Here is a 13195-nt window from a genome sequence, read left to right as displayed (position 1 = left end):
CTCAAGTTTTACAACCTTTATTCCTACAATTTCCATGCATATAATGTCCAGAGAGAAATTGTATTTGGTTTATTGAGATTTATTCTCCAATGAAACCCACAGTCAGATTGGATTGTTGGCTTCCAACTTCCTGCTCCTCGGGCCTTTTTAGCTGTGTACCTGTGACGGTCATGAGATAGATACTTGTCTGTTGGTTTAGCTTTCTATATTTTTGTAATTTTTTTCTTTTTCGGCAAAAATAGAACTTCATCAGAGAATAAGCGTAAGAGTACAGTTGTTCAAGTACAGTCCCAAACAAAAGTTCAATAAAGACTGCCAACAAATAAAGCACAGGGAGAATAAACTACAAAAAAAAGTAGCAGCAGCAGCAAGATGAATAACCAGAAAGAAGCATAACTCCAAAATCTGAATCCAAGTTTGCATTTTAGTTCAGCCAAATGGGTATATGACTAGAGGTAGTTTCATTCTCTCTTTTCATTTTTCCAAAGATAATACAAAAACAAGAGAAGTCTATTTAGAGCTCTTCGGCTCTTGGAGCAGTGACTGTTAAGCTTGACAAGGTCGCAGTTCTTCAACAGCGGAAACAAGAGAAATTTTAAGTGTTCACGGAAATTGATTAGTATAAAGAACAAAACAAAACTATGTTTGGGAAGTGATAGATCCAACACTGTAACAACACTCAAGACTTTAAGACTTGTCATCACACAGACTCGTCATCTAATTCGTAAATCACAAGATGCTTTGCTACAGCTACAAAACAGAAAAACAAACTTCGGCTGCAAGAAAGTGTCTCAGTCATGAAGCCATGGGGGAGCCCACTTCCCGGTTCTGAAATCTTTATAAAAGCTGGAGCTCCTTGATACGATAAAGAAAACTGCACCAAAGAGATGATAAAATAAGAACTCTCAATTAAACAAAACACCAGGGTCTAAGATTGTAAAGGGAACCGTGTTGACTTATTATGGAACTATGGCATACCTGGGATTCCAGGGATAACGATATCTGGTTCTTTCAAGATGCTATACAGAGTGCTCATTTCATTTACTTTGACCCATTTAGGACTCCTCCCTGAGGAAAAATCAATTGAAGTTGATACAATTGAGGTCTGTAGCCACTTAAAATGCCAAATAAAAGAAAGCAAATACAATCTTCTAAGTTTCATATGCACAAGAAAAATGCTGCACGATACAGATTTCAGAGTTGAGTATTCTAAGTTTCTCACACATGGGTATCTTTGAACTAATTCCAAGACAAGAGAAACTATGCATGGTCCTCAAGTACTTAGGATAACCTAATCATCTCCTAGCTTTCCCATGGACCAACGACCTAATCCATACGAAATTGTGTGCGCTTAAAAAGAGATCACATGTAATATCACAACTAATTGCCCTGTCCTACAACAATGTCCTTTGCAGAAAGTACTGATGGAGTCTGTGCGTGTGTGTGAGTGAGTGCATGTGTGTGTGTTTGTGTGTGTGTGAGAGAGAGAGAGCATAGATCAAAACTTCTATATTCATTCTGACAAGTCACTCTACTGAAAATTTTGGAGTATACCATATGCATATTGGAGAACTACACTAAACGCTGATGTATAATTCTTGCAAATGTTTTTTGGAAGCTGAAATTATGTTCAGAAATTTGGCAAACTACCTGTAGAGTTTCCATGATTTAAACTATCACCCGCATGTTTCTCATCGTCCCCAAAGCTTTCACTATGTGAACCAGCAGTCCCCTCTAAGAGGTACCGAAGAATTTCCTTCCTTGATAAGCCAACACCAGAACCAACCTAGTGAAGAGGGGTTCATAAAATTGGAAGAGGAGTATTGAAAAGATGGAATCTATGAATTGCAGTAGTTTAGTGGAGAACTAATAAGTATATCATTTCAAAGACCAAGAAAACTAGTGAGCACACAGTCAAACTCGAGTCATGTTTAAAACTCTAGAGAATCCCTTATGTTGGAAAGAGACTGCTCTGCTGTAAACTAATATGCAGTAAGCAAGTTTAAAGATACAAGGATGCGAGCATGTAATACCTTTAAACGAACTGGTCTACAAAAGGAGTTACCATCAGCTATTGCTTTGGCCAATATTATGAATCACAAATTAAGCTTAATGTGATTTCTGATAAGCAAGTTCAGGTAACTTGAATTCCTAGCCTACAGAGATTAACCTGCTATAATTCACGACATGTCCCGCAATTCATCAGACGGGCATGAAAATAAAAACTTCGATACCTATGTTTGGAATAACGAGCTAAGGTGCTTAAATAAAGAAATCTTCACTATGGAATTCATGCATTAGATTGCAAAAATATTTTGAAATGGACAATAACATTGGCATTTGAAGCTAAGCTCGATTGACCATACCTTGTTTTGGTAGTATATCACTGACTCAAGGCAATAAGAACTGTAAAATAAAACAAAAAACAAGATGGCCCACCGCTCACCTCATAATAAAGTTCAACAGCATCTCGAGAATAAGCTTTTTCTTTATCCCAAGGCAATGGTGGACAACTTTCTGAAAACATGTTTGGAAGCTAAGGACCTCACAGAGCATATATAAGTTATTGGCCAAAGGGCATAGCATCTCAAGGGTAAGACAAATGATCCACAAACATTTTATTTCAAATCAATTCGTTAAAGAACATTCCAAGAAACAAATCCATGAAAACACCACACAAACACATCCATGGACAAATAATACACATATATATCTGAGGATATCATATCCAGATGAGCTGAAAACATGTCAGTCTCACAGAAGTCCTCAATAATGTCACTAGTCATAACTTCTGCATAAAGAAGAACAACAGGCCAGTGAAGAATGTTATCTTCATCTAATATGGGCTTTTTCGATCCAGTAAGTTCTTGAAAACTAGCCTTCCCAATTTTCAGATTTCTCTCTTCGATAGCAGAAACAATACCCTGCATGATCCAACGGGACAACGTAAGCCTCCAAAATATCAATATTTTCTGGCACGCTATTGTACACCATCATACCTCAGCCGCTGCCACAGCCTTGGAAATTTGAGATTCATGGCGTTCACAGTCCGACTTTCGTAAATCGATTTGTCTGGCAAGCTTCCTTAATTCCTCATTCTCTGGGGACTGTTGAAGTCCTTTCTCACAATATTGTTTCGCTTCGGACAAGAGATTCAGAGATAATGATGCTTTGACAGCTCTGTACAGTGCCTGACCAAAATGTTAACGGTTTATAACAGAACTGCTGAAAGAGTATGCAAGTGAACACGGATGATCTTCTTGTGCAAATCAAACAACAGTAGTTTAACAACACATGTATGAAGGTACAAAACCTTAATATTTGTTGGACAGAGGTTAATTGCCTCCTTGGCATCCGTTAGAGCACGTCTATAATTCCCCAGCAGTAGGTTAACATGAGCTCTGTTTGCAAAGAGGACTGAGTTCTCAGAATCACTTAAAACCTTTTGATTTATGGCCCTGGTGTAACAATCAATAGCATCGGAATAGTGCTTCTTGCCCATCTTGACATATTCATTGCCCTTTTCCTGCACGGACAATGAAGGAATAATGAAACCCACCAAATGCGATTGTGACACTGCAAAAGGTTGGATGAAATTATACTATCTCCATAGTAAGTTAGATAATGTACTCAAATCACTATTACGGTAAGGCAGCATAGTTAGTTCTGGAGAAGCTTTCCATAGCTGAGTTTTTCTAATCGATGCTTACAACATTTTCTTGAGTTCCCACAAGCTATGATTGGAAGATGAGATAGATAACTAAACAGAAATGGCCTTCATATGTGAACCGTGACATGTATCTAAGCAAAATGGATCATGCTGTAAAATACGTTTATAGTGTAAATGAATGCACAAAAGCACAAATAAAGCCGAGATGAAAAACAGTGGCAAACGTATGAAAGAACAACATTGGTTCTTGAAGGGAAAATTTGCGTAATTGTGGCTTTGTTGATCATAAGTAATCTTCCCGCAACTGGTAGCAATTTCGATCTCGTCGGAGAAGATATAGCCATTGAAGATCTTCAACATGTGCAAAAGTCATTTGCCAAAAAATTTGTATACTTCTTCTCTCACAATTAATCCACTAAAAGCCACCATATCAAGCCAAAAGAAATCAACGCGACAAAGACACAAGTTTATAATTGAACCATGAAATTTTCTTTCTAATACAGTACTCAAGAAAATAGGAATGCTAGGAATAGGCTCCTTCCGAATTCATCAATATAGACTTACCCATTTTAAGCAACAACAGCTTAATTCATGCTAATGCAAATAGTGGAAAATAAATTACTTCCTCTTGCTTTTATTTTCCATTCTACAAGTAAAAAACTGACTGAAATAATGGACGGGCCAAAATCACTCTCATTAATTCCCCCATCTAGAAAGAAGAAGAAAACACTCGCGTCAATTAGGATTAATTTAACTTTTTAAGCATTAAAGAAAGCAACTTTAGAACCCTAAAGAGGAAGTAAGAACACAGAACAAACCAATATTAATACATACATACATATATATATATATATACATACATATATATATATATATATATATATATATATAGAGAGAGAGAGAGAGAGAGAGAGAGAGAGAGAGAGAGAGAGAGAGAGAGACCTTGAGTTCGATAGCTGCGGACTGTTTGAGGGCGGCGATGGCGTCAAGGTCTGCTATCTCTGTTTCCGTATGAGGTTCTGAACCTTTTTCCATCCATAGAGCCATTGCTTGCTGCCTTTGCTTTGCTCCGAGAGAGAGAGAGAGAGAGAAGAGTTTCGGCACTAGTTGAACTTGGGCCTTTCTGGAAGCACGAGGGAGTCCAAATCAAACTCACGTAATTTGCGTGCGGGTACGTGAGCAAGAATACGAGCGTAAAAATATTTTAAAACATATTTTAAATTATTTAAATTCGTGAGTGCGAAGATTGAAAGCGTTAATGCCGTATGAAAGCCAAGGACGGGAGTGATTGGTATTTTGAAGAATTATGTGAAGGAGGTGCAAATGAACAAAATCGAAAAAATGGGCCGACATTGCTTCTGGACTCACAGAGTAGGCCCATTTCATTGACAAATCTGTGTACGTATCTGAGCTTATGGACGAGACTGTTTTATTTTTCAATTTGCGTTCATGCCTCTGTTTTTTTCCCTTTAAAATTTCACTCACCAACTTCTCGCCCTTGTCAAAATAAAGATTGTGACATACTGGATGGCTTGGTTATCGACAGAGCGAATACTGGTATCATTCCACATTTTAATGAGACAGAGAGAGAAAAAATCCATTTGGGTATTATCAATTTTCTTGAGGTGTGCGATATTTTTCCGATGGTTTCGGTAGATCTGTCTCTTTTGTCATCTAGATTGACTCAAAAGTCGTGGAACAAACCTTGTCGTTGGAGTGGATTGTGAACACAAAATCTAACTCCAACGGTGTTGAAGAGAAAGAGGTATGAGAGAATGGAGATGGGGGCCGGGAGAGGAGGGAGGAGACGTGGGGGGAGGGTGGAGGCCACGCAGCCCCCTCCCCCGAGGGAACCCTGATTCTTGAACTAATTCTTTAAAATGTAGACAAAGGAAAAGTTAGAGAGAGAGCTTTTTCCTCTCCTTGTTTAGTTCGCCAATTTAAAACATTCCTCTCCCCTACCAGCCAAAAATTTTGTGGATATCAGGCAGCAGCAAAATGGCAATCTTCTCCCATCACCAGCAACTACTCTCACAGTAATGGACATTTAAGCAGAAATGCTGGGATTAACATTGCATCCGCTCATCAATTCAGAAAGAACCAAACGTACACAGAAAGGACAGAGATTGGAAATAAATCAATTCATATCAAAGAAACAGAGTACGTCAGATCCATGTAGTCTAAAATGAGGGGGGGAAATAGAATCTGGGATTTCTCAGAGATAAATAAAATTACAAGCAAGAAGACACTACTGGCGCTGTACATTGTAAAGCACCCTTTGAAACCAGGGCTATTATACATGCACCTACTTTTATATAAAACTGTACATTACAATGTTCTCCAAATGATGTTTCAAGACGGATACTAATCTCATCGTCAAAAGGGGATTGCCATTCCTGTAAATTCCCATTGTTTTGCCCGCTCCACGTGTATTGGACATTTCCAATAGATTAAAAATCAAACGAGAAACTTGACCCTAAATGTGCAGACTCCGGAGAATATACATCGAACCCAGAAGGCACCGGAACTTCTAGGGTCCCAGAAACAGGCTGATTTTCCAGCATCCAACTATCATAATGGAAGTCCGGTGAGCCCACATTTATGCTCATATGAATCTGGGGAGCAAACTCTGTAACCCCTGCACTTTGAACTATGGAATCATCCGCCAAAGGCTGTTGGTAGGTCTCACAAGTGGGGTTGTCCCAGGTTAAGTTAAAATCTGAAAAATCATCCAGAGGATTTTGAAGCCCATTGTGGCCATCATTTGATACAGGAATAGACTGACTGTACACTTGGTGTTGAGAAAGCTCTGGACTTGTAAAGCTGCTGCCCATGTTGGGCTGAGAGATTTCATGTGGCTGAGATGGCGCTGAGTATTCAAAACTGCTCCCCATGTTTGGCTGAGAAGAGGCTTGTGGATAAAGCACTGTGTTCAAATCAGATGATACTATGGGTTGAGAAGGCACTGAATTCACGCCCTGCCTGTTTGGATGTGAAGATACCCGGTGGTAAGAAGGCACTGAATTCCCAAATCTGCTGCCCGTATTTGGAAGGGATGGCGCCCGGCATGCATTTGCGTCCGAACTCATCCCGCTAGAAAACTCTCTCCGCCTACTATAATATCTATTGTTTGAAGCCGCCATAGGAGAGGAATTTCTGAAGTATTGAGTTGCATGATTATTGTTAGATGAAGTGTATCCTGATCGATAAGTTGTTGAAGCACCCACAGCCGTTCCTGCCTTTTTGAAAATTGCATGGGAATTAGTGAACTGAGGCACTAAATTACCAACACTGTGGCTTCTATCCCTTCGATGGATATTACTGTGCGTACTCGGTAGCTGCTGAGAAACCAAATGCGGGAGGAATTTGTTTCTGGAATTAACAAATGGAGGCTGTTGGATTCTGCCTTGATTTGTGGTGTTTGGGATGGAAGAATTGGCTGATGTAGAGCAAGGACGGATTGTGGTTGGCCTAGAGACCTGATGATGAGACACATATTGCCGCAATGATGGTGGCGGTGGTGGTGGTGGCGGCGGCGGTGGTGGTGCTAGTGGTGGTGGCGGCGGCGGTGGTGGTGGTAGTTGTGGGATTGGGATTGTTTGCGGTGGGCCTCTCGGGACAGACCTAATAGGAAGTTTTGGAACTGGTGGTGGAGCATTGTCCCCTTGCTTGAGATTTCGTCTTTGAAGTTTCCAGTACTCATGTTTATCCGTAGCGTGACAATGGTCGATACTGGAAGTGGCGTTGCCCCATTTCACACATGGAGCAAGTGAGTCACAGACATAGCAGTGGCACTGAAATATAGAAAATTGCATATAAATCAAAACAGCATAATGCTTGTAAAGATCCACAATGAAATTTGAAAAGATCATCTCACCAAGTGACAATGCCTATGGTGGGGGGTGGAGGTGAATGGAAATTTAGCACAGAGATGACGTGGATGAGGGTAATCTCTGCAAGCAATCTGTGGCCAAAGCAAAGAACAAACCAAGCAGAAAAAAACATGAGAGTAGTGTTATTTACTGCTGTTCAAAAAACAAGAAGGTGTTAAATTACTAATGCAAAGAGAAGAAGAGAGTAAATGGTGTGCAGCATTGATGCCATTATGAGAATCTCACACTTAGGTTTCTATCGAAAAGCAACATCAAAGTTTCAAATGCATAAAACAAGGCCCAACCATTTAGCAGTTTCATTAGAATTCACCCAACAAGCAAATACGAGATTGATATACTGTGCTTGACAAAGGAGGTGGAGCCAAAATCTAAAAATGATGCACATTCTTCATGTACAAGACACCTAAGAAAATAGTAAATATCCACAGTCCACACTTATCTTCCCCTCCCTTTTTTTGATAAGTCCCACTTATCTTCCCCTTGCATTTTAAGAACCCTGAATCTGTGTAAAAAAGCATTCATTCTCATATACTTTCAACCTCGAAACAAGAAATGTTATGTCCAAAATGACAATCCCCATCCCACCATCTAGATCACCACTTGAGCGGGAAAACTGCGTTTATTTTAATGATCATAACATCGTGCTAAGATAACACTCAGTCCTCATGACACAACTGCATTATCTAAACCTTCTAAAAACACAATGAAAGACATTCTGAATTGTTTTTCTTACTGAAATACACTATCCATTCAGCCATAGGCCCACTGGAGCAGCCCATTTGGCCCCAAAACTTCTTAAAACAGAATCCCTTTCAAATCCATCAAACCAGTACCCCTACCATCTTGAATTTACAATCTAAGACTTTCACTAACCACCAACAGATGAGTCACATTAGGAACGTTAATAAACCAAAATTGAGCCACTAATTCAACTTAAACAAATATAAAATAACCAACAAAACAAAGCCGAGCTGATTGCACCGCAATATAGCTTAGAGCCTTAGATGTTTTACTTCAATATCAACATCATGGATTTTCCCATCTATATCAAGAAAATTTAAAAGGATCATGCCTGCGTAAAAGTAAACAAATATCACTTATGCTCATCTAAATTGCAAAAAAAAAAAGTTCTGAATTCCGAATACCTGCCCTTTCTCGCCGACAATGAGCAAATCATCCGAGTCAGATGCATTATCTTTCTCGATCACAACCGGCTTATCCGGGTCACCATCCAATATCACGCATTCATCATCATCATCATCGAAATCTTTCAGCTTTTCAGCGACACTCGAAGACTTAGGCCTTGGCTTGGGGTTCAGAACAATCTCACCCACTAATTCGACATCGTCGGAGTCCTCAGACTCTCTTCCAAAGAACTCTGATATCCAGTCATACCCATCACCACCACCACCAGTATTGTTACCTCGTCCGGTCTCTCCCCAACACTCTTCGTCCGAGCTTATGTCGAATACCACTGGCCTCGAATCCATCGAGAACTCACTCACTAACTTGGGTTTTCAAGAAAATTAGGGTTTTCAAGAAAATCTCGCCAAAAATCGAATCTTTCATGAGTATTTCCCAGTGCAACCACGAGAACCCGAAACAAGTACACCAAACATTAAATTACAAGCACGGAAATCTTAGTAACTAGCGGATTCTTTCATACACTTTCTCAGTCAGGTAAAAAAATTCCCGGGAGATTCAGAAAGGGAAAATTACGAATCTGACAAGAATGACCAAAATTGAGAGAATCAAAATAGGAACCCTAGATTGAGAAAGAGATTAAGGTCGGGGATTGAGAAACCCTAGTTGCGGAACTGGAAAGATGCTAACCGTTTCGCTCTGCATCGACGGTGTAGAGGTCAAGCCTTCTGGCTTGCGTGATTGAGAAACGTACAGAAACATTCTAAAAAAATAAGCGTTTATTCACATTTTTTCAAATTAAAAAATAATATAAATAAAAAAAATTTCTATTTTTTTCATCATATAAAAGATATTATCAAAATCTTTCGAACACTATCTATATTGTGCATTTTTAAATTTCAATAAGCCTATAATTTTTTAACTTAAAATTACATTCTCAAAAAATATAGACATTTTTGGGTTTCTGGAATTGGCTCTTAGCCCCACGGCCACTCGGTTGGTTGGTGGGTTTGATTCCCCACCCACAATTGATGATGGTTTAATTTTTGGATCCCACAATTGACTAGAGTTTAATTTTTCAATATGTTATGGATACAATACTCTACCTATGACACAGCAAGAGTAGCAATTGAGAGAAACTTTATTAGGGATTGTACGCCAAGAGATAATCCAAAATTCCAAAACGAGCAAGCTCTACATGATTGATGGTTGTAAAATTGTTTCAAAGTGGTTATTCTCCCTGTACCAATCGGTTGTTGGAGTGTTGTGTCTCTGGCATTAAACTGTAAGAAATAAATTTAGAAAAATTCTAAAATCAGCCCAATGGGTTGACGATAGTAGGTGCATGATTGTGTATTAAAGGATGTAAAAAGTGCACAGAAATACGTGTTTTCTTGTCTTTTAGTGTGTTTATCGTCAGCCAAGTGGGCTGACAATTGCAAGACCGATAAATTTATTGTGAATTCTCAAAGTCCCATGGGCACATCTAGTGATCTCCCTCCTAGCTACTTCTCATTTTTTGTTCGTGGGTGTCTCTGCAGCCAACTCGAGGTGGATTAGTCTTATTCTGTCCGGGTGTGAGAATATCTCCTATGTTGTAAAAAAATAAAAATAAATTCTCCCATCTCTAAATGGATGATCTGTTTTTGATCGAACCAGGAACGAAATTAGTCGGGGTATGCGTACACTAACCTGAACATTGACCGTCTGGAAAGGGCAAAAGTAAAGGAGAGGATTTGCGTTAGCGATACGAAGTAGTGAACGACTCGTGAATGGGGCTGACCAAGCTGTCTGGCACAATTTCGAGGGAAAGAAGATAGGGAAATGACGGTCCAAGACGTATTTTAATAATTAATATCCGTTAAATGCATATTGGAGAACATTCGTTAATACTGAAAATGTCTTTAACGGGTATTAATTATCAAAATACATACCGGGCCGTTATTTTCCAATTGGTTGGATCCATCGGGATAAAAGGAAAAAACGGCCCATTATGCCATTGGGCTTGCGTGGGGTTAAAGGTTCGGAATGGGCCGTTGGGTTAGTGATCTTGATAGTCTTGTATTGGTTTGGGCTTGGGAAAAACATTTCTTGGAAATAGGTCAACCAAGATTGTTTCCTACTCCCTCCGTTCCAAAATTGAAAGTCTTGTTCACAAAAAATCGCGCAATTTTTTCAATCAAGTGATACAATACTTATTTAGTGTTTAAGCTGAGCGTCGTTTGTAAGATTCTCTACTATTTTTTCTGCGAGTGGTTCTTATGTTTGACGTTCTCGTCGGCCTGCTTATGCAATAGGTGTCTGCGTCAAAATTTTGTATTTCTGGTCTACTCCTGTATCTTTTGATGAAATCTGTAATGCCTTCGAGCTTTTGATATGATTTGACACTGACCATTTCGAAAAAAAAATATTGTTTTCAATTTAGTTTGCTTAAAATAGTTTGCGCATGTATATAATGAGTGACAGTATTGTTAGGGAGTATGGGATTGTCGTTATTCTCAACTACTCCATTAGTAATTTTTTTAGTAGTATATAAAGAGAAGACAGTAACAAATGTAACACGTACTACTAAACCGACCCGGGAGCAGTAGTGCAGAGGTGCGCTATAGAGTATAGTGCGTGATCTGAGCTGTCTATCTCTACAATGACGATCGAGATTTTAAAGAAGTATCATTCATGTAAGATGCTTTTTTACCCGGATGATATTTTTAGCAAATCTAAATCATTAAAAAAAACTTTTAGACTGCTCAAATTGCGCACTACACTCTTGTCTACTTAACTCTTTTTTTTTATCGGTGATCAAGGGTGTCCAAGTCAGCTTACGTGCATCTTTGACTATTTCTCTTTCCGATCCGATCAAACACAAACCATGCATCCATGCCGAAATAAAAATATTCACAATAAATTTTTCTCTTGCGGTCGGCCTGACTATCTGTTGCCACTAAACGATTACTTGTACTATAAGTAAAATGATGTGCACTTGAGTTTTCTTGTTTGTGATCCCTATGAGAACTTATGGTAAATGCCAGCATACGGCATGTGCAACCTTGGAGAATTTCCGCCTAATTATAATATTGGAATTTGGAACTATCGCGTTTGATACGGCTATTAAAAATAAATAAATTTGGACTACGAGGAGGCACGATTCGCGAAAATATTTTTTAGGGTAGATGTGCTGGAGACACGCAAATGCATACACACTCACAAATTCAGTGCGCAGCGTAGGTTCCTTCCCTTTTTCTTTTATTTTAATGTGCATAACTTTGTGTCTTTGGCTTGTTTATACGAGACTCTACATTATTTGATCGATCTTTTATTTATTGTCTCTTTATATAAGTTGGAAGGAGAAGGAAAAAATCTTGTAAAATAATTGGTACAGTGAATTCAATTATTCTATTGCGCGCGACAAATGCTTACACAAACAAACACACTCACATTCACATAATAGGGATCCATACACGTTACACATCCGGTGTGTATGCGTTTGTTTGTGTACGTAATGAATTTGTGGTTGTAAACTTTTTGAAGTGAATTATATAATGAGTGAATAATTAAAAAAGTTATTATATGGTAGAATAACTATGAAATTAAGTATGCGCTGGATGTAGTTTCAGTTAAATTAGTGTTTGGAATAATAGAGTAGGTTATAAGTATATATCAATCTTTTTTCCGAGGGAGAAGAGGGTTTACATGTTTTCTTAATTTTTTCAAGGAGGATTTTGTGCCCATTTAATATTCCATAGAGAATAGTGGTATTTTTCTCAGTCCTTTTAAAAATATTATTTTTTATTTATCACGTATTCGAGTTATTATAATCTAAATAAAAAAGTATTTTAATTGAGAATTCATTAATTCGATTCTAAACCCTCATGTTCCAAGAATTCCAAGCTTCAATCCTATCTTTTAATCTTTCGACAAAACAATACGACAATCAAATCTATCATTAACATATATATTTTTTCCTTTTCCCTTACTCTCTTTACTTAATCTTTAAAAAATAAGTGAGTATTTCTTTTTGAAAGGTCTTGTAAGAAGCCAATATTTGCTTCTTTTTTTTTTTTTTTTTGACAAGTCGAAATATTTGCTTTTTATTTGTTCCTGATATAAAACAAGAGTAAAAATTCTTTCCACCACAGCCCGATACGGATCCTACCAAGCATTTTTTGTTATAATTTGAACCGTTCATATTGTAGAGCCCACATAATAGTATATGCATGCAAAAAAATGAGCTTGTTCGGACATCAATAGGTATATTAAAAATTGAATTTCGGTTTAGGAAATGGACTGCCATCAATAATTTAACTTCAAAATCTATGACCTTCCATTCTGTAAATCAAAATTCAAATTTTGATATACCTATCGATATCCAATCAAGTTGATTTTTTTCATGGGTATACTACTCTACGTGTTCTACAAGATAAACGGTTCTAATTATAACAAAAAAAGTAGGGAAATGATATTGGCACTCCAAAAATTGATGCAAGCACTC

At 38.2% G+C, this 13195-nt stretch overlaps 2 protein-coding genes across 2 annotated transcripts; both read right to left on the bottom strand.

Moving 5' to 3' along the window:
• Positions 1–406: 406 nt before the first annotated feature.
• Positions 407–4790, bottom strand: LOC131313224 (uncharacterized). Its single transcript, XM_058341415.1, has 8 exons — positions 4613–4790; positions 3314–3526; positions 3000–3191; positions 2724–2924; positions 2447–2527; positions 1651–1786; positions 979–1068; positions 407–874 (listed from the first exon to the last, which is right to left on the bottom strand). The coding sequence occupies exons 1-8, from the start codon at positions 4715–4717 to the stop codon at positions 792–794; spliced, it is 1101 nt and encodes a 366-aa protein (XP_058197398.1). The 5' UTR covers positions 4718–4790; the 3' UTR covers positions 407–791.
• A 1002-nt stretch (positions 4791–5792) lies between these two features.
• LOC131313221 (cell wall protein RBR3-like) lies at positions 5793–9460 on the bottom strand. The gene is made up of 3 exons (XM_058341409.1): positions 8709–9460; positions 7548–7634; positions 5793–7464 (listed from the first exon to the last, which is right to left on the bottom strand). The coding sequence occupies exons 1-3, from the start codon at positions 9051–9053 to the stop codon at positions 6121–6123; spliced, it is 1776 nt and encodes a 591-aa protein (XP_058197392.1). The 5' UTR covers positions 9054–9460; the 3' UTR covers positions 5793–6120.
• Between the last annotated feature and the right edge of the window lie 3735 nt (positions 9461–13195).

This window comes from Rhododendron vialii, chromosome 13a, assembly GCF_030253575.1.
Source record: "Rhododendron vialii isolate Sample 1 chromosome 13a, ASM3025357v1".
Lineage (NCBI taxonomy): Eukaryota > Viridiplantae > Streptophyta > Magnoliopsida > Ericales > Ericaceae > Rhododendron > Rhododendron vialii.
This window is presented reverse-complemented; position numbering and strand designations above follow the sequence as displayed.

Excerpts from the sequence above, each read along its gene's own strand:
- LOC131313224 (XM_058341415.1), bottom strand. The coding sequence starts at position 4,717 with ATGGCTCTATGGATGGAAAAAGGTTCAGAACCTCATACGGAAACAGAG. Across the intron at positions 3,527-4,612 it reads CCGCAGCTATCGAACTCAAG|GAAAAGGGCAATGAATATGT; the intron begins GTCTCTCTCTCT and ends TTGTCCGTGCAG. Across the intron at positions 1,787-2,446 it reads CTGTTGAACTTTATTATGAG|GTTGGTTCTGGTGTTGGCTT; the intron begins GTGAGCGGTGGG and ends CCTCTTCACTAG.
- LOC131313221 (XM_058341409.1), bottom strand. The coding sequence starts at position 9,053 with ATGGATTCGAGGCCAGTGGTATTCGACATAAGCTCGGACGAAGAGTGT. Across the intron at positions 7,635-8,708 it reads TTGTCGGCGAGAAAGGGCAG|ATTGCTTGCAGAGATTACCC; the intron begins GTATTCGGAATT and ends CTTTGGCCACAG. Across the intron at positions 7,465-7,547 it reads ACCATAGGCATTGTCACTTG|TGCCACTGCTATGTCTGTGA; the intron begins GTGAGATGATCT and ends TCTATATTTCAG.